This window comes from Megalobrama amblycephala, linkage group LG24 (genome assembly GCF_018812025.1).
Source record: "Megalobrama amblycephala isolate DHTTF-2021 linkage group LG24, ASM1881202v1, whole genome shotgun sequence".
Taxonomy (NCBI): Eukaryota; Metazoa; Chordata; class Actinopteri; order Cypriniformes; family Xenocyprididae; genus Megalobrama; species Megalobrama amblycephala.
This window is the reverse complement of record NC_063067.1, coordinates 21,655,067-21,681,622: the sequence shown is the minus strand read 5'-3', so window position 1 is coordinate 21,681,622 and position 26,556 is coordinate 21,655,067. Positions and strand designations below refer to the sequence as shown.

General features: G+C 43.0%; 1 protein-coding gene across 3 annotated transcripts in view; it reads left to right on the top strand.

The window, feature by feature from the left end:
* samd11 (sterile alpha motif domain containing 11) overlaps window positions 1-22,732 on the top strand; it is a 61,363-nt gene extending 38,631 nt beyond the window's left edge. For 2 of the 3 annotated variants that reach the window (XM_048177552.1, XM_048177555.1), the window contains exons 5-13: window positions 940-1,032; window positions 6,015-6,170; window positions 11,260-11,404; window positions 16,625-16,740; window positions 17,335-17,413; window positions 17,524-18,248; window positions 19,483-19,607; window positions 20,045-20,155; window positions 20,968-22,732. In XM_048177552.1, coding sequence (XP_048033509.1) covers window positions 940-1,032; window positions 6,015-6,170; window positions 11,260-11,404; window positions 16,625-16,740; window positions 17,335-17,413; window positions 17,524-18,248; window positions 19,483-19,607; window positions 20,045-20,155; window positions 20,968-21,210 — 1,793 coding nt within the window. In that variant the 3' untranslated portion in view covers window positions 21,211-22,732. The remainder of the gene's footprint in view (window positions 1-939; window positions 1,033-6,014; window positions 6,171-11,259; window positions 11,405-16,624; window positions 16,741-17,334; window positions 17,414-17,523; window positions 18,249-19,482; window positions 19,608-20,044; window positions 20,156-20,967) is intronic. The other variant, XM_048177554.1, reaches the window with a different exon arrangement.
* The last annotated feature ends 3,824 nt before the right edge of the window (window positions 22,733-26,556 follow it).

Sequence of the window (26,556 nt, the reverse complement as noted above, 5' to 3'; positions counted from 1 at the left end):
GTCTCAATTTATTACGCAATCCCATTAGATAAAGAATCAGACAACAACAAAAGACAAAAGGAAGAGCATAACTCTGTGGCTTTGACTTTTTTACTTCATGTGGCGCATGAGGGCAGAAAGAGAGAGAGTGAGAGAGGGAGAGGAGAGTGCAATGACAAACGGTCTCTTCCTTCCTGCATGCATGCACCACCATGCTCTCAGCAGCACCCCTCCCAGCATGATTAGCAGGATATTGATTTGAGATGTGTTTGGGGGGAGGAGGGTGCTGTAATCGTACACTAGACACCAGCGGCTCACTAGAGCGCTGCATTAGGCTAGTGCAGACAGCCTCCACTTTTCTAGAGAGAGAGAGAGAGAGAGAGAGATAAAGAGAAAAGGGGGAGGGAGAGAAAGAGTGATAGAAAGGAAGGAAGAGATTAGCAAAAGGTGTGAGCTCTATATTCACTGAAAACAGAGAGTGAGAGTGAGTGAAAAAAGCAAAAAGGCATAATAGCGCGACAACAGGAGTTTGATAGAAGCCAAGACCGCTTACTTATTTCCTTTTTTTTTTCTCGCTTGCCTTGTCATTTCTTGTCATTTTACTCCGTATTAGGCCGGTGTGAAGACCAAGAGCGTTTGTATGCACAGATAGAGAGATAGATAGTCAGAAGGCAAGAAACAACGGTAGAGAGCGAGGGTGAGTGCAAAAGAGAGGGAGCGTGTTTGTTCGAGATAGGAGAAAGAGAGAGAGCGGGCAAAAGAATCTCTCGTTTGGCTGAGTAAGAACCAGATCTGTCATTCACGCTGGCGCAGGGCCCTCTCATCTCTTCGTATCTTTAGTCGCTCTCACAGCTCTATCATGTATGCAGGTACAGAGCCAGGCGGTGAACTGCATGCCGAGGGGTTTAGGGGCCGTCTGACCGCATCTGAATCCCCCTAACCTCTTTTTTTTTTCCACAGATGACATTCTAGGCAAGAGGAGAGCCTACTCCCCCAACAGCAGCAGCGAGTGCCCATCTGACAGCAAGAAGTCCCGCAGCGTGTCACCTAAAGGTAGGGGCCCCTCTCGTGCATGTGTGTGCATGTGCGTATGTGTGCTGGAGATGAAAATGTGCTACAATCAGAGCTGTTTAACCTTAGTGCGTAAGATGGAGTAGGTGGGAATAGATGGGGTGAGATTGAACGAGAGTGGAGAGAAGGGGTGGACAGATAGTAAGAGGAGGGAGGAGAGAACAATGCTCAGTGGAAGACAGGCATCTCCTCCCCCCTCCTGTTAACTTTTGCGCACACTCTGTGTGGTGAGTTCACAAGTGCGGCGTTGCTAATTCATAGGATATATATAGAGAGAGTTTGGATCCGAAAAGTTTAGTCAAATGTTAATTGTAAATTGAGAAATTAACATAAATCTAAATGTCTTGAGTCACATGATCAGTGTCACAAATTTGATTAATTGATTAGTGACCTAGAATACCTGAAATATTGATTAATATCTAGAATGATTTCTTTGTTTCAAAATGTGTTCTCAGAAATGTACTTCCAAATTTAAATAAGATTTTGAATGCCAGGTTTGCAATGTGTTCTCAGACTTTCAAACATTTATAGAAGAATTTAGATGGATTCTCTCTTTTTTTTTTTTCTTTATTTCCTACCCTTCTAACTAACATACCTCCACGCTTGGGTGCCGACGCTCAGAAAGGGAGAGTTTTTGTTGTTGAGTGGGTGTTGTAGGAGTTGAAAATCAATAAAGTAAGAGTGTTGCTGAAGCTGGATTTGCTGTTTTGCATAAATGTGTGCTGGATCGCTGAGACTCTGGACACAGTCATTAACCAAACACACTCACCTTCACCTAGACCTGCTAAAAGAGCTTCTTGTGGTCGTATGGTCAAAGCAGCAGGGATCTAGATCTAGTAGAGGTGAATGGGATGAGTTCTGTAAGAACTGTTTGGTCTGATTACTCTGATGGTGCTCGTAGAGACAAAAAGTTCGGAAAACAGGATTTGATTTAAAGTTGTGACACTCTTCGCAGTCTGTAATGCAGGATGGGCAACTTCAGTCCTGGAGGGCCACTGTCCTGCAGAGTTTAGCTCCAACCCTAATCAAACACACCTGAACAAGCTAATCAGTGTCGTCAGGATTACTAATGCTACCTTCACATGCTCTCGGGATTATCGTAAATACTAGTTTCCTAGGTAAAAATTGCACATGAACGCCCTCCCAATTCAAAACTTGAAAGCGGTGAGCTCGTAATCATGACTTCAGAAGTGGGAATTATCAAATTTCCAATAGTACGTGAAGGCAGCATAAGCTACAGGCAGGTGAGCTTTTATCAGGGTGGGAGCTAAACTTTGCAGCGGCACTCCAGGTTGCCCACCCTTGTTCTATTGTAAAACAGGCTCTCTCAGGTTCTTCTTTAGGGTGGAACATACTGCGTGCATGTCCCACATCCATACTACCGTCATAACTCAGCTAGGTATTACAGGAGGCTCAAATCCAAGAAGTCCAGTTTAGGATTATTCTAATATATTTTGCAGTGGTCTGTTGGAGAGAAAAAAGAGCAAGTGAATGAGGGACACACACAGTAAGGAGGATTGGGTAATGTTCGACTTCCTCCCCCTTCCTCCTTCCTTCATGAATGTGTTTGAGTTTGTGCGATAATCCCATGTTTTTGAGGTTACTGTGTTTTTGGACATCATTTGTAAATGTAATGTTTAGTTGGGTGAAGTAATCTAATCTAAAATTTAGCTCAAAATCAATATCTTCATGCTAACATTTAAATCTTAATATTTAACTAAAATGTAAATCAGTGATGCTCCTGGGTATTGTCAACCAGCTGAGCTAATGAGGTGAAACAGCATAACAGGCAGGCAGCAGAAACATCAGGCAGACTCAGTGACACCAAGTCAAATATAATCAAACATCTAGCAGGAAGAGTTGAGCAGGCAGTGATCTGGATCTGTTCTTCAGACCAGTGAGGTGACCAGTCCTGCAAATTGTAACATATTTTTTGGTTAATTTGTTAATAATGTTTGTTTTGTTTCAAAACAATCCAGTCGCAAAAGTTTAAGCCTTGCCAATTAAAAAAATTCAAGAGCAAGAATACGCAAAAGTGAGCTCAGTTCATAACTCACGAGCTGTGTGGGAAGTTTCCTGTGCACAAATGCACGTAGCCAGAAATCTGTGTATCAAAAAGTGTGCGAATACTGAATAGAAACTCTTTTTCACATCTTCTTGCACTTGAGAAGATATTATTTGACAAAATTATGTCAAAGCGTTTGGCAAGTATCCTCGTAAACATAGTCAGTTATGTCTTAAGTGAACTTAAACAGTTGAGAAATATAACGCATGTGTAAGAGTTTATCCATGCATTAACTCTTAAAGATCCATGCATTAACTCTTAAAGTGACAGCAGCTAATATTCATTCTGCTGTCTGTGTTTTTAATGTTAATCAAACAACAAAAGACAAAGAACAATCACTCATTGCTCTTGTAACTTTAATAAGGATTAATCTATGTTTCATTACTGGAAAAAATATTTATGGCCGGTAAATTTTTAGTGTATCTCTGTGGCCGAATTACAGCACCACATACTGGTCTGGCATGTATACTACATCGTTTTGAGTCAGTTTCAGTGGTTTTGTGAAGGCAGATATTTCTTGAGACAAGGAAAAAAAAAAGATCGGATAGGAAAAGTTCTGGCTTCGTGTGGATGTGGCCAAAGTTTTAATGAAATGTATCTGCCACACTAAAACTGAAAATACTATGCAAATCACAGCCAATCAGAGCATATTCTGTGTGACAGTATTTTGTTCCAGTGAGATTTTACTATGGGCAGAGTTACTCAGTATGTCCAAATTCATTGTGGTGCATTTAACCTGGAAGTTTTTTTTTTCACGTTGTGATACATCTGGATAGAACAGTGTTTTTGTTAATCTTGTAGCTCTTTAAAAGAGGTATACAAATAACTCATACTCTCATGTATGTTATAAAAAGTTCAATATGTTATCTAAACCCAGAAGTCGCCAACTTTCTGTAGAGTCAATAGCTACAGACCTTCAAACTTCATGTGGCCTTCAGATTAGCTCAAGAACAGTGCATAGAGAGCTTCATGGAATGGGTTTCCATGGCCGAGCAGCTGCATCCAAGCCTTACATCACCAAGTGCAATGCAAAGCGTCGGATGCAGTGGTGTAAAACACGCCGCCACTGGACTCTAGAGCCTTGAAGACATGTTCTCTGGAGTGACGAATCATGCTTCTCTGTCTGGCAATCCTATGGATGAGTCTGGGTTTGGCAGTTGCCAGGAGAACGGTACTTGCCTGATTGCATTGTGCCAAGTGTAAAATTTGGTGGAGGGGGGGATTATGGTATGGGGTTGTTTTTCAGGGGTTGGGCTTGGCCCCTTAGTTCCAGTGAAAGGAACTCTTAATGCTTCAGCATACCAAGATATTTTGGACAATTTCATGCTCCCAACTTTGTGGAAAGTTCCTGTTCCAACATGACTATGTGCACTAAGCAAGGTCCATAAAGACATGGATGAGCGAATTTGGTGTGGAGGAACTTGACTGGCCTGCACAGAGTCCTGACCTCAACCTGATAGAACACCTTTGGGATGAAAGGTGTTATAGCTGCAAAGGGTGGGTAAATTGCTCGCAAAAAGTGAATATACAAATAATTATGATGGCAATTAAATTAAATATAATTTCAGTATTCTAATAAGAGTTTCACATAACTGCATCTACTATGTGACATCTGTATATATGTGTCAAAACACATCGACGCCCAATAATCAGTGGTCTGAGATCTCTTGTGTTTAGACAGCGTTTTATTTTGAGGCATTACCTGCTCACTCGTCACCGTGTAGCCAATCAGCACGGCTGCTGCAGTGAGAATGATAAATGGGTGTTATGTGTGTTTTAGTCCTGTGAATTACAGTTGGCTTGCGTCGGTCACCCGCTGTGGATTAGCATGGCTTTGGAATGCCGCTGATCTAATGTCTTGTGTCTGCGTGTCTGTGATCCATCACCACACCCAAACAACATAGCAATGTGTATGCCTTTGTGTGCACATGTGTGTGTAGATTGAGAGCATAGCAGCTGCTGTTGTCTAAGGTCCTACCTCCCACACACACACACACACACACACAGAAATACACAAACACAGCTGGAAGGTAGCACTGATCTCAGTGCAGCAGGTAATGACTAAAGCAGACAGAAAAACTGCAAAGGCTGGACTTAACACAAACTGTTCACTGACACAGACCACCTTTTCCACCTCAGATACAGACCGTCATGTCTCATGTTATTCCTTTCATGAACTGAATGGACATTTCTGAATATATATTAAATATATTATTTTATTTTCTTATAAATACTATATACAGAATATATATATATATATAGTATTAAATTGATAAAAGTGATAGTAAGAACTTTTATAATGTTACAAAAGATTTCTAGTTCAAATAAATTCTATTCTATTCATCAAGTATCCTGAAAAAAATGTTGAGCAAATATTATTAGTTTTTATTGTATTTTTGATAAATTTGATAATATATATATATATATATATATATATATATATATATATGCATTTCTTTTTCTTGTCCAGAAATTCTTAAAAATATCTCTCTCTCACACACGCACATACACCCACAGCAGAACTGTTCATACTCACAATGCCTCAAAACATCGTCCACATGAGCACACTCACACATACACCTGAAGCCTCTCGGGTGGATTATCTGGCGCTTGGCAGAACACACTCCCCCCAGTCTCCTGCGCTGGGCCACACTGCTTCTGTTCGCCTGCCCGGGGCCAAGCTCCAGTTTCAATGAGGAGGGTAAAATATCCCCCTTCCACCTCTCTTCCTCCTCCCCATCTCTCCCCCAAGAGTCTCTCCCCATGCGCTGGCTCGAGTTACTGCCGCCCAGCGTACCGAGGAGAACCACACATCATCTCACTCAAATACTCAAACATCTCACATAAGATCACACAGTTTGAAACAGCTGATTCAATTTTGCTTCCTCTCATCCCACAGAGAACTCTCACACGCCTGCGCTGGAGCCGGGCAGTCACATGACCCCCGAGGAGCACTACAGGCGCATGATGTCAGCTCTGAACGAGCATGGCTCTTATGAGGAGCAGCAGCAGCGCCTGTACCAGCTGGCAAACAACATGGGCATCCCAAGCCACGGTGAGTGTGCGTCACCTGTGTATGTGTGTGTGAGCTTGTCTCTGTATCCGCTCTAATTACCCATGTAGTCTTATTCCTGGATACCACACAAACAGCTAGAGCTTGACTGCAGAGATTACTGACAATTCTATTTGTGGTCTCAGCCCACCCAACGGTAGGATGTCAGAGTGGGTGATCTGTGACTACTGCCACACACAGTAGTAAATAACACTGCCATTGGGCCCTGAGGTCGACTGGATCGATTTGGCCCTTTGATTGGCTGCAAGCCAACCCTCTAAATTACCAACACCATGAAAATGGCTCCTTTGCTCTTTTTTTTCTCATGCCTTTTCAAATTTACGATCACTGACGAGGTACCAGGGTTAACGGATGCGGATTTGTAAGATTTGTAAACCGAAATTTAGTGAGCATCATTTTGTTTTATTTGTTTGGTTACATCTTAACTGCTTTTTAGAGCCTTGTTGACGTTTTTCTCGCAGAAACCGTTAATTGCCTCCAGCTTTTATGGCCTTTTTTCGGTAGCATAAATTTAATCAATCTCACATTCTTGCTAAATCTGAGAGCATACGACTTTAAATTTTATTTGATCAGTAATGATTCTTAATTACTGCTTGCAAATCCAAAGGAGGGAAACGCTATAAAGAGTTTAATTGCCTCTCTCATACATCTGTAAGAAATTAGTGCCACTATATGTGCTATTCGTGTCTGGGATTTTATGACAGAGATGCCGTGCTCTCCTGTCACCTCCGCTTAAATGTTCCTAGGTATGTCTACCATCACACCAAGGCATGTTGTGGACAAATTCACACACAGTTCCCTTCCCGATTCTGTCATTTCTTCTCTCCTTGCTTTCACTTTCCGAGCTGAACTTCCTTCTGCTCTTCATCTCTAGTCCTCTCATCCACCGCAACCACCTAAAAAAAGGTGTGGTTATTTGTAGAAAGGAATCTGAATCCGAGAAGAAAAGGCAGGGCGTTTACCCGTCTGTGGGAAATCCAGCGAGAGAAAGCAGCCGCGTGATTTGCGGGGTCACCGTCGGTCCCTCCCCTAGATTTCTGGAAAAATGTCAGGTGTATGGTTTCATAATGGTTGCCATTGAAAACAGACTCACCAGGCCAAGATGCTGTTCCTCCCCTTAGGAATGCAAGTGTGCTGGCTTGCCCCTGCATGCTGAGCTCATAAGCCTACGATAAGGCCGTGCCAGTCAACCACTGCCAACATGCCTGGCTGCCAAGACTTTGATGAGCGAGATACCCATTCTCACCTTTTTACCTAATGGTCTACTGTACAGATCTATGATGTTTCTTCAGTTTTTTTCAAGGTATTCGTAAATTACGTCATCATTTACTCAACCACGTCGTTCTAGATTTTTATGACTTGTATGACAAAAATGTGAAATACTGTGTGTGTACTGATCGTTTTTTCATGCAGTTACAATGAACAGTGTTTGAGGTTTCAAAGTTTCAAAAAGCCCCTTAAAACTATCATTCAAATTCTTCAAGGCAAGTCTTTTGCGTGGTTGCGCTTCGGGTGACCTGAGTTTGAGTCCCATCTCGTAGACCTTTCCCGATCCCGTCCCCCTCTCTTTCCCACTTTGTTTCCTGTCTTCACTATACTATCCAATATCTCAATAATTCCAAAAATAAATCTTTTAAACAACATGATTAACATCTGACAACATCATTGACAACATCTGATTCTGATATCGATATCTATAGCAGTAGTCCTTTATAATTAAATCAACTGATTTACAAATCAAACTTGGTTCTCGGGTTCAACTCATTGACTCAATCTGGTCACAGCTGTTAACAGCTCGCTGGAGGGAAATTTTATCAGTAAATATGTATATATTGAACATAGAGTCATGTGGACCACTATTATGGTTTTGTGGTGCATTTGCATCTTTTTTGAAGTCACATCAACCATTTTATAGTATCTGCACTCCCCATTTATTGAAGTCCATTGTTTTAATACAGGTTTGATACTTCACAAAGGTGAATCAATAATGAAAATTTTTTATAATTGTTTTTATATAATTTGAAGCTTTTATAAGTTTTCACCTTCAATCATTTTTTAATGTTTAGATTTGCACTTGTGACAAATTTGGTTCTTCTAGCTGGCTGTCAGCCCCAAGCATTCCCTTCCCACTCCTTCATATTTTACTAGTTTTTCCCCCTTTGTCCTCAAGTCGCTTTTAATTTATGTTCTTGTTTGGGTTTTTTTGTTGTTTCTCCAGCACCATAGCTCACACAGAGCTGCTTTTGACTTTTCGGGAGTGAGTTTTCAGAGAAACCTCTCTGGCGCAGGGAAGCGTCAACCCCAGCTGTGTTTCTGTGTGTTTTCTCCTCTCTTCTTTACCTCCACGTGCCTCCATCTCCTTGCTCTCTCCTTTGAGATGCCTTCTTTCTATCTGGCTCCTTTCCTTTCCTTCATATCTCTGCACCTTCCTTGTGGCTTCGTCTTTATACCCCTCCACTCAACTCACCCCCTCGTGTGTGCCTCTGAAGTGTGTCGGGAAGTGTTGATGCAGTGCGGGGATCTATACGGTAGGCTCCAAAGAGCCCTTGACATAGGCAGAGAGTAGGGCCAGGCCCTTCTGACCATTCCCCCCAGACAAACGCACACACTCCCCAAGAACTCTCTATGCACAGCCCTGCTTTTATATTCTCTCTTTCTTTTCTCCCTCGTTCTTTCTCGCCTGGATCCCCGCAGAGCATCCTTTCATGTGTTTGAAGTGGAGGCCCTGAAATGAAAGGCCGTGAAGGAGGCACGGATAGGTTTTTGTGAGTGTTGGAGTTGGTGGGGGGGGGGGGGATTATATGGATATGGTGTTGTGCACCTTTAGCTTTGGCTATGAGGAGGCTGCTCTAGGTACTCAAACGTGGCCATTCAAATTGATGGAGCCCATGTTCGAATTTTGGCATGAATTTTAAATGCAAAATATCTCTATGATAATTAACCTTGATGATATCTGTTTTTCTTTTAATATATATAATATACACTTTCTATACACAAATACTACCATTTGAAAGTTTGAGGTCAGTAAAAGAAAAAGGCACGGGCTGCTCTCAGTTTTCTTTGGATCTGTCGTCCCCCTGAAAGAATTGCAGATGAGTGCTGTGTCTGTCAGCTGCTCCTGGCAATACAGAAGCTCTCAAAGGCTTGCCAGTGCTTTGCCACGGAAGCCCTGCGTGTACGTGGTGCAGAGGAAACCAGATCTCGATAGGTAAAGATTCTACAGTAACACTGACTCAGAAGATGCAAATCTGGGGTGTGACAGAGGACGAAGTGTGAATGTGGGTGGGAGATGGTTGCATGGGTGTCAGGATGTCACTGTTTGGATGACTGGTGTGCTTGTACATGCAGCCCCAGATGACCCTGTGCTGACTCTGTTGCAGGTTAAAGGGAATAATTCATCGCTGGGCTACCAAGGAAAAGGGCTTCAGAGCAGCTTTGAGTTTTGTGGATTTTGGGGCTGTTTTACCATGCTGGAAAGCTGATAGGTGTGTATTGGAACATGGTTGCTGGTTTTTAGAAGGTTTGTTACCAGTCCGAGATGGTCTAAGAGCATCAATGATGTGCTGGGAACCAGCTACCATTTTCCAAAACACATCTACAAGCTTTAGCCTGATTATTTCCAGCTGGTAATAATGTGTGTGGACAGACTACTAATTATTTTGGTCATCTGGAATATGTGTGACCAAATGACAGGCGTTGCTGCTTTTCCTTGAAAGTAGATTCTTCTGTTTTTTTTTTTTTTCATTCTCTTTTATTCCCTCTCACGGGCTGTTAGAGGTTTGTCCGCTGTCAGTCTGGGCCCCCGCGGGGCAGTGCAATAAACAGATCAATACAGCGGGCCTGCACACATTAATATCTGTCGTGGTGCCTCCGACCCGATCACTCAGGCCCACACGCCAGCCTCGGAAATGGCCGCCAGCTCCCGAGGGAACCGTCTAATTAAAAAAAGGCCAGAGGAGAGAGGGAGCGAGAGATGAGAGCGAGGGAGAGGAAGAGAGGGAGGCATGCAGGATGGATTTTCTATTTAACACTCTTTCATTAGAGAGTGTGCTTCCTGTTGTGACCCTGTTAGTTTGGTAATGTTGGGAGATGGGTCTGGGATGGTCTAATATCACAGATTCAGTAGGGAGACCAGCAGCTCAATTACATTTCAGTCATGTTATCTCAAACAGTTTAAGTCATTATTATTCATATGTAGTTTGTTTTATTTTATTGACTTTTGTTAGTGGTGTTTGCTGAGGATTAGCAATATGAACTAACGCCTAATCTTAAGTATTAAATTTCAGCACGTCCCACACTGTTTTATGTACATGGACATGAATGATACATGAATCGAGTGGCTTGTCGAGGTGTGGAATTACTTTTATAAGCAAACAAACTCATGATTTTTGATTGGCGAATGATAAACAATAATAAAAAAAAATCCATTCATAGATTTAGGAACACCATATCAACCCACGACACCCTAGAAATGTGCCAGCGACCGTTCATGAGCAAACATCACAATTTTCTTCATCGAATATTGATATTCTAATGTCCTTGTAAAACCAGTGAAAATTTGTTATGGATGTTTTTTCCATATTATGATTTTTTGGGACTCCCAGGGGTCTGCAAGAGCCAAATTTGACGTTAATACTGTTTCATTCTGCTTTCTAAAGACTTGTCAGAAATCATGAGATTGATTAATCATTTATTTTATTCTATTGACAGTCCTCATTTTGTTTTTGTTAAGGTTTATTAGTTTTAACTGTGGGTAGAAAAAAAAGATGTTTTTATTAATAAACAATATGATTCATATGCAATTACACTTATATTTGTCCCATAATGCTCATCGTTTCATTGGGAGCCCCATGTTGAACAGTGAAGAAGTGACTCTGAAATAGATCACCTCGGTTTTCATTTTAGGGGTGGAGTGTGAAGTCTTGCCTGTGTTGCAGTTAACACACCCTGCTCTGGGACTCTTGGACTGAATCTTACTGTGTCGGTTCAGAGCTAGACTGACAGATTTGGCACTGACAGCACAGACCGGACGAGTTTCTCGATTTAACTGGTCTGTTCGTTCCATTCACAGAGCTGCTGCGTGTGCGTCAGGAAGCCATGGCTGCCGTTAGAAATCCGGGAGGAATGGAAGCCCACGTCCCCACTGCAGGCAGCTCCTCCAGCCAGCGGCGCAAACAGGGCCTTCCCCAGCACAGAGACGCACAGTTTCCTGAGCGGTAATACACATGCACAACATCGTACTCTCTGGAATATCCCTTTTGCAGCCTTTTTCAGCATGCTCTAATCTAAAATATTTATATTAAATGTATGTTCAGTCTTTCACATTAGTCTCTCCTCCTCTTGCTCTGTGATGGGCGCATTACAACCTGAAATGGCGTCCTAACCAGACAAGATGGGACAAGTTTTAGTGACGAGCAATCTATCACTATCACAACTAATAAGAAGATATTTGATGTTCGCTGTAAAATTACGTGGCAAAGGTTTTGGGCCAATGAGATTTCACTCTGCTACCCAGCGTGATGCAGAAACAGAGACCAAATGGCCGACAAAATATCTCACAGTGTCATCTCGTTTAGGAAAGTCTGATTAGGACAGTGGCTGAAACCACACATATGCTTATTTGACTATATCGTCGTGTAAAAGTGGATGAGCTGTATATGTGCACGCTTGTGCGCGTGTGGTTGATAAATGCCCCTCTGCTGAGTGGAAACCTCTGAGGCGCACTTTAAGAACACGGATACAGGAGAAAATGCTAAGCTTTAAAATAACATGAATATTTTACATTAATAATGAAGCCAACATCCGACTCTAATGAATACTGCATGCGTGTTGGAGTGGGTGACTGCCTGCTGAAGAGAAAAGAGGGAAAAATTGAATTATGCACCAAAGAAACGGAAGAGGGAAAAGGAAGGGAAAAATAGAAGTTGGCGTTAAGGCCACGGAAAGAATAGAAAATCCACTTAATGGGATGTGCCAGTGGGTATGACCTCTGCGATGACCTCTTCGCAACGCTGTTCGATTTGATCTTGTCAGGAGGCATTTATAGGGCTCAGGACCGAACGGGTCACTAGGACAACACACACCGTTCTCCTCCCTGCAACGTTTCTCCCCCCGAATCGCTCTCCTCCTCCTCCCTCTCTCCTCATCTCAGCGAGGCCACTGTGCTTGCGGCGCTCCCCTCCGCCTCCAAACAAAGCCCAGGCAGCGGGAGTAGGCAGGTAATTGCTTGTCGATTATTTATGTGGCGCGGGAAGCTGGAGGATCGATAATGGGCCGGCGAGGCGAGGCGGTAGGGAGGAAGTGAATTGGGAGGGGTCGCCCAGCGTGGGTGGGGGAACTCTGTTCGGTTCCTGGCCCAGCGCAGCATCGTGTCAGGAGCTCAGCGTGCAGCTTTGACCAGCCAGCCGCCGCAGCTCCGCCAGCTCACGGTAATTAGCCACACAGGACCGCTGATGTTAACGAGGCCTGCACACTTCCTAGGTTGTGGGTGAAAGGAGGGAGGGAGGAAAGTGTTTTTTTTTTCCCTTTGCTCCTACACACACAATTTTTTTGTTCATTGGTTATTTAACCCTTTGTTTTACCGTGTAGTTTGAGCTCTGAAAATTGCGAAACTGCTAAGCTGCACATTTATGGGTTAAATCACCCAAAATTCTGTCATTGTTTACGTTTACTCACCATCATGTTGATACAAACCCATATAACTTTCTTTCTTTTGAGGAACACATAATTTTTTTTTCATGTAGTTACAATGAACAAGCTTCAAAAATCCTATAACGCACAATAAAAGTACTATAAAAGTGGTCTAAATGTATGTCTGTATGTGCTTGGCATGTTCTTAAGAATTCATGAGAATGAATCATTTGATTTGATTGACAAAATCAGTCTGAATGATTCATTAACAGAGAAACACTTAAGATACTTAATTGGTGCTTTTATGTCTTTTCTGAAGCATTAAAGCTTCAGTCTGTATTCATTAAAATTGTATGTAAAAGAGTCTCAATGCAGTCTTCCAAATTTCTCCTTTTGTTCTCCATAAAAGAACGAAAGTCATACGAGAATATGACAGTGGAAAAATGATGACAGAAAACTGGCCTGGACGTATGGGTGGGCTACAAGCTTTTAGCACAGATTGTGTGACATTGCTAACCCCTCTAAAGTATCGACAGAGAGTCCGCCAGGCTAAAATGGTGTGCCGGAAACCATTCCTCAAGCTCACCTTTCTATCGACTCTCCATAATTGATTATCTGACGCCCATTAGTGGCTATTGTTAAAAACAAATCATTACCAAGATCAATAGTCCTGCAGCCATGGCTGGCCATTTGTCTGGGTTTAAATGGCAGATTGCATTTAGGGAATCTGCAAGGCAAATCCTAATGTGTTTGGCATGTGGGGCAGCACAAGCAACAGACAGTGGTCTGGGGTGGGGGGCGTTGGGTGAGCAAGAGCCTTATGCATTTTAATGTGCTTCCTGTGCAAATGTGTTCCCGCCTCGAGTCAAGGCGAGGCGGGCACGGTGTGGCGAGCGGCTAATCCCCCGCGCTCCTCTCATTAAGGGCCATCCTGTCAGCTCCGCTCCACTTTTCTCTCTCTCTCTTTTTCTCGTCTGGCCAGTTTGGTGCTCTGCCTCTGCTTTCACACACACACACAAACACACACACATAGACAACACTCCACACTGCCGTTGCTTTCAGGCAGGGAGCGTCGTCGCTGCCACTCTGACAGGTCGTCACACATGAGCGAACACAAGTGGCGTCTACTTGCCCTACCGCTAGCTAGGTTGCGAGAGAGCGAGAGAGATCGACAGATAGAGAAAAGGAGAGACGGGGCAGGGTGGAGGAACCGAGGCAGTCCTCAAAAGATGTAGAGGTAATTAAACCGGTAAACTGAGCAGCAGTCAGTGTGCCGGAAATAAATGTTACACATTTTTAAATCTGCCTTGTGCAATTTTTTAAAATGTACTTTTATCTCTACTTAAAGGGATAGTTCACCCAAAAATGAAAATAGTCATCATTTACTCTCATGACTTTTTTATATATCTGTGAAACACAAAAGGAAGATATTCTGAAGAATGTTTCAGATGCTTTTGTCCACACAATGAAAGTCAGTGGGGGTCATTGTATGGGTTAAAAAAAAAAAATCTTCTTGTTTGACAGAATGTTCATACCTTTTTAAAGCACAGAGAAAACTAACAAGACAACTGGAAAACCTGTTTGGAAATATTCATTATTTATGCAGTTTCGTCTGGTGTAGCTAATGGAGCACAAATTACACACTGCAGCTTTAAAATTTTTAACATTTCGAGTATTTTGTGAGAATACACGTTAAAACAGAGTCATAAACCCTGCCCTCCAAACATATCGCCCTGTTTTTTTCTTTTTCTGTCGGCCAAAGATCCAGAGTGAAATGGTTAATGCTTGCCTCATTCCAAAATTGCTTCCTATAAAAGGAGAAGCACGTCTGCCGGGCACGTCTCCCCATGATTACAGCTAATTACTATCGAGCGGACGCCTCGCGGCCCCAGTCATGCAGCTTTAATTGACCGTTATTCATCTGTGGGCCGCGCAGGGCGGCGCAGAGTTTGGCAGGCCTGGCCAGCGCCGCCCGGGCTAATTGTGAGGCCTGAGGGATTAGGCCAGGTGATTACACACTTCACAGTGTAATTACATAAGCATGGCTGGGCTGCCGGCCCGACTCCCGGCCCCAAGGTCACGCGCTGCCTTCTTCCAGATTAATTGGAGCTGCCACAGAAGTGCGAGGCACCGGCGGAAAGCGGTTATACGATTAGCATTAACATTTCAACAGCCGCCCAATCGATCGATGATTTCCCCCCTTTGTGTCTCTCCACACCTTTCTCAACCCCTCAACCAACCTGTGTTTTTTAGAATTCTTCTTTGTTTTTGCTCAAGGAAGACACGCAAGGGCTATTTAGCTAAGAAATGACATAAAAACTAAGTAGAGCACAGCAAAATATGGCTTCTCCCCTCATTTCAGATGGGGTTTTTTTGTTTTTCGTCTCTTCTGTTTGGATGTTTATGTGTTGTGGTGTGTTGCTCAGTCTCTCTCCCCCTGGAGCAAGTGTTGCTCAGTCACAAGTACAAAGCAACCGCGCTGTTCTTTCGCTTGCTTTAGGTGTGTTGGGTTTCATTTATATTTATGCATGTGTGAGCGTGTGTGTTGGGGGGCTCAGTGAAGAGTTGCAGTAAATGGAGGGGCTTGCATTGACAAAGGAGCACGAAAAAGCTTTAAAAAGACACTGCAGGATTTGCCTGTATTTCAGCACCTTGCCACTAGTACATTTCTTCATATTTTTCTCTCCCTCCTTTTTCTCTCCTTACCCCGCCTCTCATTCTCCTTCTTCCCCGCCGGGGCTCTATAAAAGCGGCCGCTGTATTGTATATGAACAGCCTGTGTTCTTCGCCTGTACAAAAGGAGAAAAATATAATTGAGGCTACGCAACACGCCACCTTTTTATTGGCTGAATACGGCGGAGAGAGACAGGAAGAGGAGGGGGATGTGTGCGTGTGTGTTGGGGTGGAAGAGGAAGAACTGTGTTAATTAGTGGGTGCTTCAGCCTGTAGCCCGGGCGAGGCTGGGGGGCCGCCCCAGCTGTCGGAGTATGACATGCTCTTATTGTGCATTCAGGCCTCATTACCAGAGTGGCAGGGCCGCAGAGCGCGGCAGAGCAAGAGGGAGGGAGCGAGCGAGAGCGAGGAGATGATGGAGGTTGTGGTGGTGGGGTGGGGGCAAGGATACAAACAGTGCCGCTGTCCGCAGCGTGACAGGACTGATGAGGGGCTACGGTCGCTCGCGTGCACCGGAGGGAGCGATAAAAATAACCGATGGAAGGGAACGCAGCATTTCCATAACACCACACAGCCATATTGTATTCGACTTGTATTGGTAGTATACCGCCACACAGCAGTAACAGATTGTTGACAACCTGTTCATTACCATAGCGCCGTACAACTGTACCAAACTCCTCAAAAAAACTTAAAATGGTAAAAATTACACAGACATATTAGACTGTTGGAAATCTATATTGTTAGCTTTCCATAACAGACTGTTGAAAACCTACCTGTTTCAATATCATAATACCACACAATAAGAAAGCATGTATTATGTAAGTCAACATGACATATTTACAGACCCAAAAGCAGACTCTATTTACTTCATACATAGTCTTAGTCTTATTGTGAATGATTCATGTATGTACTTTACTCCAAAGAAGAAATCGTCACAGTCTATGTTTATATTTCATACATTAAATTTATCTTTTTGAATATCCTGTGTATGAAAAAGTTATCCTGTAATATGAAATAAAATGGGTTATGAATGCTGTTTCGTGTTGACTTCAAAGACTTGTATACAGTAGAAATACAGTAGCAGTTTATTAATGATGGTGTGTTTTTGTGTGTGTGTGTGTGTGTGTACACAGAGACATATCGCACCCTCCTCCATTGCTGTCCCCGCAGAATGCTCCTCACATTGCTCTGGGGCCTCACCTGCGTCCCCCGTTCCTGGGCATGCCTTCTGCCCTCTGCCAAGCCCCAGGTGAGCATTACCTCCGCCAGATGTAACACACACTCACATTAACTCCTAACTCATTTAACCTGGGAGTTTCTTTAATGGGGTATGGGTTGTTTTCCACCCATATACACATTTAGGAATGGTCTCTGATAAATCTACTAATATTTAAATTTGTATTAAAGTTGCCTTACAAAAAGAATATAGCATTATATAACAAAATATCAAATACAATAACATAAAAGTGGATTTTTAAAAACAAAAGGTTAGGATTGTAAATACAGTAGATAAGGCAGAAGTATTTGGACACTTTCTGGTGGTCAAACATAAGTGTGTCCATAGTTAACACCTATGTTACTCTGCTAGGACACCTGTGTGAACTTGAGAACTGACTTCGTACATCCACTAAAAATGACCTTGAGACCAGTTGGTTAAAAGTAATTGCAAAAATGACTCATTTATTTGGTGCCACTGTATATATCTCCATGTTGAATGTGTATAATCTGTGAACACTTACAATTAGATGTATACTTCATTTATTTTTAATGATAGCTGTACAATGTGGGATGAATATGTTTCCCAACCCTGTAAAATTAATGTTCTCTTGCTGTTGTTCTGTAGGTTATGGTTTCCTGCAGCCTGCTCAGGCAGAGATGTTCGCCCGTCAACAAGAGATTCTTCGTAAACAGAACCTTGCTAGGTAACGTTATAGCTGCACAGAGAAAAGTGTTTCAGTAGTTACAAGATTTTATCAGGAAAGTTTATTTCCAAGTTGCAGTGTGCATCTCTGATTGTGGGTTGTTCCTCCAGGTTGGAAATGTCTGCTGAGTTGTTGAGACAGAAGGAGTTAGAGAACCTCCACAGGCAGCGACTGCTGGCGGACCCATTGGGCCTGCATCCCGGGCTCCCTGCAGAACACCCTGCCTTGCGCAGCCTGCAAGAAATCCCAGAGGGCCACCCACTCCGAGAAGAGCTCAATCGCCGCAACGCCATGCTGGTTTTGCGGCACAACAACACCCCATTACTTTCCCTCAACCACCAGGGGGCAGCAGCAGGCACTTCCTCTAAAGACCTCAGCAACAGGAAGAGCTTGAGGAAAGGAGGACACCTCAGAGGGGACCAACAAGGGGGTTCGTCTGAGACTAAAGAGATGCTCAATGAGGGTTGTGCTCGGGATGGAGAAACAGAGGGACAGGATGAAGACATGAAAGACTCAGAGATTGATGCAGAGGTTGGGGAAGACAGGGCTGAGAGGCTTTCCAAAGCGGACGGACATGGTCTCGGTTCGGAGGTGTGCCAAGGCAAGGATGTGACCAAGTCTAGTGAAACAGTGAAAGAGCTGGGGGAGGGGTCAGGAAGGCTCAGTGCCCCTTGTAGCTCCATTGGCCAAGAGTCACCGACCCACCACCTCTTCACATCAGGACTGAGCAAGAGTGAGGCCAAATACCTGCCACCAGGAATCCCACCCTTACCCACTTTGCCTGGACAAACGCTGCCCTTTACCTTTCCATACACCAGCCCTTACTTTCACACCGGTGAGCTCACAGCTCTTTACAATTCAGATAACAAAATCTAATCACATTCAATGAGACATACTGTATTTTAGAGATTTCCATAGTCCAAAATTCCTCCAATTCCAGTTCAGCAACATGTCCAATGCACTCCTCATTTAAAACGAACATACAGAGCACTAGTGTTAGTGACACCATATGCCTGCTCCTCAACTTTAACAATCTGTTAAATCTGGAGTTCACATAGTATTCCTTGTCCTCAAAGAGACAGAAAGAGTGAGCAAGAGAGTTAGAGAGAGAAACTGAGAAATTGAGCCCAGAGTGCAAGCAAGCCCAGAGCAAGTTTTAATGGAAAATGAGTCTCCTAATGAGGAAGTGACCAATTCAGAGAGAGGCTGAGCTAACCCACCTCAGGCATTCTAGCAAATACTGAACATGCAACATACAAAAAGATTTTGGCTCACATACCAAAATGCACCAATATACCAACAAACAATCAAGTCTCATCTTACCAATGATATGATGAGAAAGAGAGAGAGCAAGACAGGTATGCTCACAAAAATGAAAAAATAGTTTAAAAAAAAAAACAAACAAAAAAAACTACAATTCTGTCATTGCTTACTGGCTAAATGAATTATTTAACATAATATGCAGGTTTCTCTTGTCCCTGTAAATGTAAGTGTATGGCAATCGCCACTGTCAAGATAAAAAAAAAAAAGACAATAAATACTAACACTAAAAAGTACTATAAAATACCATGATAAGTCAGGAACTTTGGGTTGTTTCTGGAACAAAGCTATAGTACTTTCACTGGTAAATTTTGGAGCTTGACAGTCACAATCATCATCCACTTTTGTTGTATGGAAAATGTGCTGAGTTTCTTTCATGTTCCACAAAAAAATTTTGAATGACATGAGAAAATGATAGAATTATGTGGTGAAATATTCTTTCAAAAGATATCAACGAAGCATGCAAGGTTAAACCCCACATTAATATCTAGTTAAAGGCGAGTAGCTTAAGTGTTTGTCCCCACCTAACTTGAATGAGTGCAGAGCAACTTTGGCCATCTGAAATGCATTACCTGCTCCAGCTGAGAGACCTCCCCCAGGAAGGGGCCCTGCCGCTGACCTTTACTAAATTCTGTAATAGGCAGGGTCAATAACAGAGCGGGTGTGTAGGCGCAAGCGTGTGTGTAAGGGGACAGGGGGCCTTCTGTCTCTAATGATTTCTGCTTCCTCTCGGCCCGGCGGGCCCACAGGCGCCATGGGAGGTCTTTTCGTGGACGGAGAAGAGGCGGGAGCAGCCGAGGACATCAGCAAGTGGAGTGTGGAGGAGGTGTGCAGCTTCATCAACAGCCTAGCAGGCTGTGGGGAGTACACACAGGTGAGGACAAGAGCAGGAGCAGAGCGTTGGACACCTCCTCTCCTGCCCCTGCCTTTAACAGGGGCTACTGGAGACATACAGTACAGCACAGAATGAAGATCATGTGCTGCAATTTGTAGACAAGAACATTAGACCAGAATAGCTTGATTTAGTTGTTTCTTCAGTGTTCTTTAAAAAGTTAGAAGGCCGCTCTGCGCTGCTCTTATCTTTCTCACTCACAGCTCTGTCTCACACATCTCACCACACTGAATGTCAATCTGTCGCATGCTCAACGAATCACCAAAACCCCACCGTTGACCGCAGCGCACCACATTTCACTGCAGATGCCGAGTATGCATGAGCTTCCCCGTGGAATGAGAGTCACGTGTATTGTGTGCATGTTGAGTGAATTGGTCAATGTTCATCAACGTCAGCTGAAGTTAGGTCATCTGTTTCAGGTCTTCAGAGAGCAGGCCATTGATGGCGAGACTCTGCCACTGCTAACTGAGGACCACTTGCTCAACAACATGGGACTGAAACTGGGTCCTGCCCTCAAGATTCGCTCTCAGGTAAAGAAAACACCTGCTGTACCAGGGGTGTCAAATCCTGCTCCTGGAGGGCCAACATCCTGCAAGTTTTATGCAGGCCTTACTCCAACTTTATTAAGAAATCCTGAGACCTTGAATAGCTGATTGAGGTGTTTAAATGGGGTTGTAACTAAACTTTGGAGGAAGGTAGCTCTCCAGAAGCTGCAATAATAGTGGACAGATATACAAGAGGGAAAGGGTGGGCAACTCGTCCCCACTGTCCTGCAGAATTTAGCTCCAACCCTAATCAGAGGGCCAAAGTTGTCCACCTCTGCCATAGAGCAAGGGTGTACTATCCTGCTTCTGGAGAGCCACCTTCCTGAGTTTAGCTCAAATCCTACTAAAATACACCTGAACAAACTAATACAAGGTCTTCAAGATCACTCAAAACTTCTGATCAGGTGTGTTGGCAAGGGATGGATCTAAACTGCAGGAAAGTTTCCCTTCAGGAGCAGGAGTGCATACTCCTGTCATGTGGTCTCCAAATTTGGTTTTCCCAAAATAATTGGTTTTCCAGACAGTGCCTGGGGGGCCCTACAGAGATGGTCCGTGATAAATGAACATATTAGAACTTCTGACCAGAAGATATTTGGTCACATTCAGGGCCCCACAAACCTATAGATAGGCCCACATTTTTGTCTTGTTTCTTCATGTGTAATCACATTTCTTCGTTCATTATTCTGAGCAGACATGAAAGCAATCGTCTTGTATCACTGTCTTATACACATCCTTATGCACTTCCTGTTGGGTTTATGGTGTGAGAAATAACGCTGGCATGTGGCTGCTTTCCTCAGGTGGCGCGACGTATTGGCAGAATATTCTACATGACCAGCTTCCCGCTGGCCCTCCCGCTGCCGCCATCTGTTCTGCGCCCCACAGACAGAGACCCCCTGCCCGCCGAGACCCGTCCTCCTTCTACCGGCAGCACTTCCTCTCCATTCAGCGTGCCCCCTCCCGCCTGCCGCGCCTCCCCCAAACAGGAGAACGGAAACCCCTCCTCAGCGGGAGCCTACGACTCCACTAAACCTCCCTCGTAGAATTGGCCATTAAAACTCTTGACTGCTTCTCCATATGGCAGAGGCAGTGCTTCAGGGAGGAGGTAAAGACGGAAAGAGGGCATGAAGGGGGCCCTCTTTGAACTATTCTTTCCTTCCTCTTACCCCCTCTACCCCCCCCCCTCCCGAAATAAAAAGCAAACTTGAGGACCTTTATGCAGAGGCACTTAATCTTTTTAGGAAAAGTGTGGAGAAATGTGCAGAAAGAAGAGAGACACTGATGAAATGACGCGGGCTGAAACAGCTCCACCCTTCGCAGCGGCTGTGAGGAAGCCAGAATCCAAAGATGTGCAAATAGGGACTTGGGGACGAGACAGGAAGGGTTAGAGTGTGCGAGAGATGAACGTGAGCAGACAGCTGCTTCTAAACAGCTTGCCAGAAGGAAGAGAGAGGCATCCAGCGAGCGCACAAGGTATACATGCAACATTCTTTTGTGTCAGACGTTGTAGGAAAGCATCTTTCGCTGCGATGAACTCTTGTGGTAACCAACATTCTCGGGGAGTGGTGAACTTCGCAAAAGACACTTTCTTTTCTTGCTTTCACGTCACCTCCTCCTCCAACTTCCAGCCGTTTCAAATTCTCTGGAGTTGGTTTAGCTTTGAAAGACTAAATTCTCCAAAGAGGAGTAAATATAAGAACAGGATGGAACTCATTTGCAGACTTGACCAGTGCAACTATGCATTCCACAGTCCAAAACCAAAGATGGATGGATGTGGAATTTTCAAACGAGATCTAGCGTTGATCTCTCTGGTGACGAAACAAGGTACACATACAGGGCCGTACTGAAGGAAGAGAGCCTCAAAAAGAGAGATGTGTAAAGCACTTAAGACTTCCTGTGACCAAAAGCCATCAGCCAAAGCAATGGCCCAAACTCTCACCCGACGAACATCTGGGCCCGTTTTAGTTTCATGACCCCGCGAAAAAAGAGCATTAGGGAAGGATATACGTCCCACCCTATGCCAGTCCATAGATGGATTAATGCCATTGTGAGGTCACACTTACTGCTGTGCAAAAGACATGTTATCCTGAATTGTACAGAAACATGCTCAAGATGAGAATATACTGAAGATGAAATAAGTGGTACGTTTTGTTAAATGTAGTTGCACGAGTTAAAAATCTTTATTACTGAACGAAATGTGACTGGTGTTACTTTTGTTCATTTTTCTGTTTGCTGTGTATTCCAGTTGTAATAATCATGAGCCCCAATCTTAAATGCCACTTCAGCATATAAATGAGGAAAAAAATATTTATAGAAATTTGTTTGCTGTAGTTAGAGCAACGAGATATTAAATTGTCCTTAAATTGATCCCAAAGAACAATACTTTTCTCTTTGTTGCAGGGAAATGGACGGCACAAAGCTCTTTATGCAAATCTTTGAAAATTTTTCTTTTTAAATATGTAAGCAATTAATTAAAATCGTCTCTAGATTTCCCATCAATGTTTTGTCTTCATCCTATTTTTCTATTCTCTGCTGGGTGAAATAAATCCTATTGAAAACCTAAAAGATGCTTGTTTCTCTTTTGTTTCTCAGAGTAATGTTTATTTCCAAACTCCTCCACAGTAAGGCAGGGAGTGGCGGCCCCAGTGGATGGTAAATCCCCTGGTTAGGGGAGGGAGCAAGTGTGTGTGTGTGTGTGTAGGGTTCAGGTCAACAACAGCTGTCAGAGCGTCAGGTTCAGTCACAGGCCAGGGCCCCTGTGGTCCCCGCCTAACCCAAAGAACAAATGACTCTCAGGGACGTCCGCCATCCGCCTCTTAAAAAAAAAAAAATCTTTTTACTGCAACCGTGACTGTCAGCACCAGGTGCTGCATGTGATAGACTGTGCTCTGAATGATCGATGAGTAAACCTGTTACTCAGACTCACGCAAATGAGTGCCGCAGCTCTAGTGAAAACTGAATTTACAGTAATGAAGCCAAGCTGAAGTTTAGTCATGGTGGCCTGAATTTAACGTTGCCTGACGTTCTGAACAGCACCTTAAGCTGGGAGCGATGATGAAACAGGAAAGATGCTTCATCCATAACAGCTGTCACAACCAGTTGTGAGCATAACAGAGGATGATTTGAAGTTAAAGGAATAAAATGTTATTGTTTACTGATCCTAAATTTGTTCCAAACCTATATCACTCTCTCATGAAACACAAAAAGAGAATTTTCAGGACACTTTTCCATGCAATTACATTGAACGTGGACTTGTATGCAAATACACCATAAAAGCTGTCAATATGACTAGCGTGCTATCCACCTTACTCCTGAAGAGCCTACTGCGTTTTGAATTATGGGGGCACTTCTGGTTTGGGGAACTTCCATTCAAAAAGACTGAAATGAATCATTTCAAATCACAAGGTTGCCCTAAAACTAAATCTTATGTCAGTTTGACTGAATGATCTGTCAATTTTGCTTCATGTTTTATTTTCAGACATCATGAGAATAATGTAACGCTTGGTATTTTAATGTGATGTTATAACAAAGAATATCTATCGTTGCCATCTTTTCCTTATTTTCCCTTTGAATTCTGCTGTAATAATATGAAAAAGGACAACATATACTGCACATGTGCCCTGACAGCAACATAGTATCGGCCCAGATCCGGCCCGCATCTGGTCCGTGTGTAATCCACATGCACCAGATGTGGGCCACACTATGTTGCTGTCTGGGTGGTCTGTTCTCCCAAAATATAATTTACAATATATCCCATTAATAATTCACTGGAATGAACGAAAAATCTCTCGTTTTCTTCAAATCCTCACGTTTCTTTCCTAGTTTTTTTTTTACAGGTAAATACAATTTATTATCTGTCAAAATGACGGAAATCACTTTGAAATAGTATCACGCAATGCTGAAGGTAATGAACATTTTTAATTAAGGCAATGTATGTTACATAATACTACATGCAGTGGTGTTCTGAAATGAGGAGGCACATTTTTTATTTATGAATCAATGTAAATTCATGTCCGTTACTCTTAAAGCAGAACTAAGTAACTTTTTTTATCTTCATAAATAGTTTTCTAAGTCCTTACGATGGTTAATTGACTTGTAGTGGTTTGTAGTGTTTGAGGCGTGCACTAACCCCCTCTGGCACGTCTACACCAGAATACAGCACTTGCAAGTTGAGCTGCATCGACCCGACACAATGGGTGCGTCCGAAATCGCATACTACATGAGTAGGTACTACATTTGAATTTGAACGTACTTCCCGACCGTTAAAACAGTACGTTCTATATAGTATGAATATGGGTAGTATGAATGGAATTCGGACATACTACCAAAGACTATAGAATAACACAAGACGTGTCACTCGTATTGTTTTGAATGGGAGAAAGTGTAACGCGCAATATGGCGGAATAAGTCCCGCCTTCTAAAGCCAAGAGCCAATCGCCGACTGGTAAAGTCATCGCGTCACTTCAGCGGCCGTTAGAATCACCGGTTTCGATAGAAACAGTCAGACGCGCGCCTCCGAAGAGACGCGCATTTAGGTCTGCGCATGCGCATTAGCTTGATCCAGCCTGAAAAAGTTTTTTTTGTCATGATTCGAGCGTTTAGAGACTAAATGTATGAGTCGGTTGTTGTTAGATTTCATTGGTGATTTCAAATATGAAATTTAATCGTAAGGTTGGTGAACAGTTTTGGAGAATCTGATGTTTCCCCATTCAAAGAGATAGGAGCTGCATGATGCCCAGGATGCCCGAGAGGCGTTTCAAAGATGGCCGCCGAGTGAAATGACTTGTCTTAAAGGGACTTTGATACTACTCGCCTCGCATACTGTTTTTCGCATACTATATAGTAGGGAAGTATGCGATTTCGGACGCAATCTCGCCTCACGTTCACGCGAGAGTGACAAAATGCTTTACGGTAATTCAAAAACAATGTATATATTATGACTTTATAAGACAATTTCAAAAATTACACACCTCCATCGAGATTTCTTGTACTGTATTTGCAAAACTACTGCGCTGGTGAGCGTTGTAGTTGCAGTCCAGAGCTGCGCTTGGAGTATTTACGACAGTGTGATTCACTGAATGAACCTGTAGGGGGAGCTTCGCAAATCTTACTGAGTTCCACTTTAACGTTCTCACATTACATCAACAAAGAAAAAAAGAAACCAAATACAATTCTATTTTGTATTTTTACATTAACAACGTAATTAACTTGATGAGATTGACTTGGTTTTAATAGAACATTAGTGTCGTAAGCATTTTTACATTTATTCCAAAATAATATCTAAAGGCAGTAACAATTTAACCCCTGCACTGACATGACAAAGCGGTGATATTTACTTTTTAATTACTCTTCCCATCGACGGCATCATTTTTTTCATTCAGACTGACTCACCGAACGCGCATGTAAACAAGAGGCGGGATTTATTGCACAAACCAATCATATCCACTCATAGTGCGATGGAGGCATTGCCTCCTCTCACGTGACTTTCACCCATTCATTCTCTAACCCCCACCCCCACAAAACCCACCGCACACTTTAGGGGCTCTGTTGATGAGCTATGAGCTCAAAGGAGGCACAAGAGACACAGAATCCCGCTGTAACTTTACCTGCGGGTGTCGCTGTTGGACAGTGTTCCTTTAGAAAAACAAGTGACTTGTACAGTTTTTTCATTGTCACATTTTGTAATATTTGCGTTGTTTTATTTTTGTAATATGGATTATTTTTTGCTCATCCTAATTTTTTTGAAGAGGCACTGCCTCACTTGCCTCCTCCTCGGAGGAAACGCCCCTAGGGATATTTAACCCCTCCATTATTGCTGTGGAAAGAATCGCGCTTTGGGGGTTATTCACAGTCTGTTGAAAGTACCTTGTTGATGCTTTTACACTTTTAAATGTCCTTTTAATAGTAGTAGAATAGTGAGTAGAAACATGTCATCTCATTTTACCTAGTTCAAAAAAAATGTATTATTGCATTCATAGAGCCAGCCTTTCACTGATTGTTTACAGCTTAACAGAAGTTACACTCATAATTCCCGCAAAGCGTCATGGGGCGTAGGTGGATATTCCAAGTCTTCTATCACCACACACTTGGTTTGAGACAGACTAAAACTAGTCATCAGAGCATAATCTTCCTCTCCATACTGAACTGTTTAAAGCTGCTACTAGATGATAGTTAACTGAACTTGAGAACCAGATCAGTCCAATTCCTAAACTCACTCATGAACTACAACTTTGAATTGCACTTGCAAAAGAATGAGTTAGCAAATAAATTAAATAAGGATGATTTAATTTTTTTTGGTTGCGCTATTCTAATAGTTAACTTTTTTTAACCAATTTCCTACAGCAGAGCTACGTAGAGTTCTGACAGCTTAAATGCTGCTTTAAAACGTT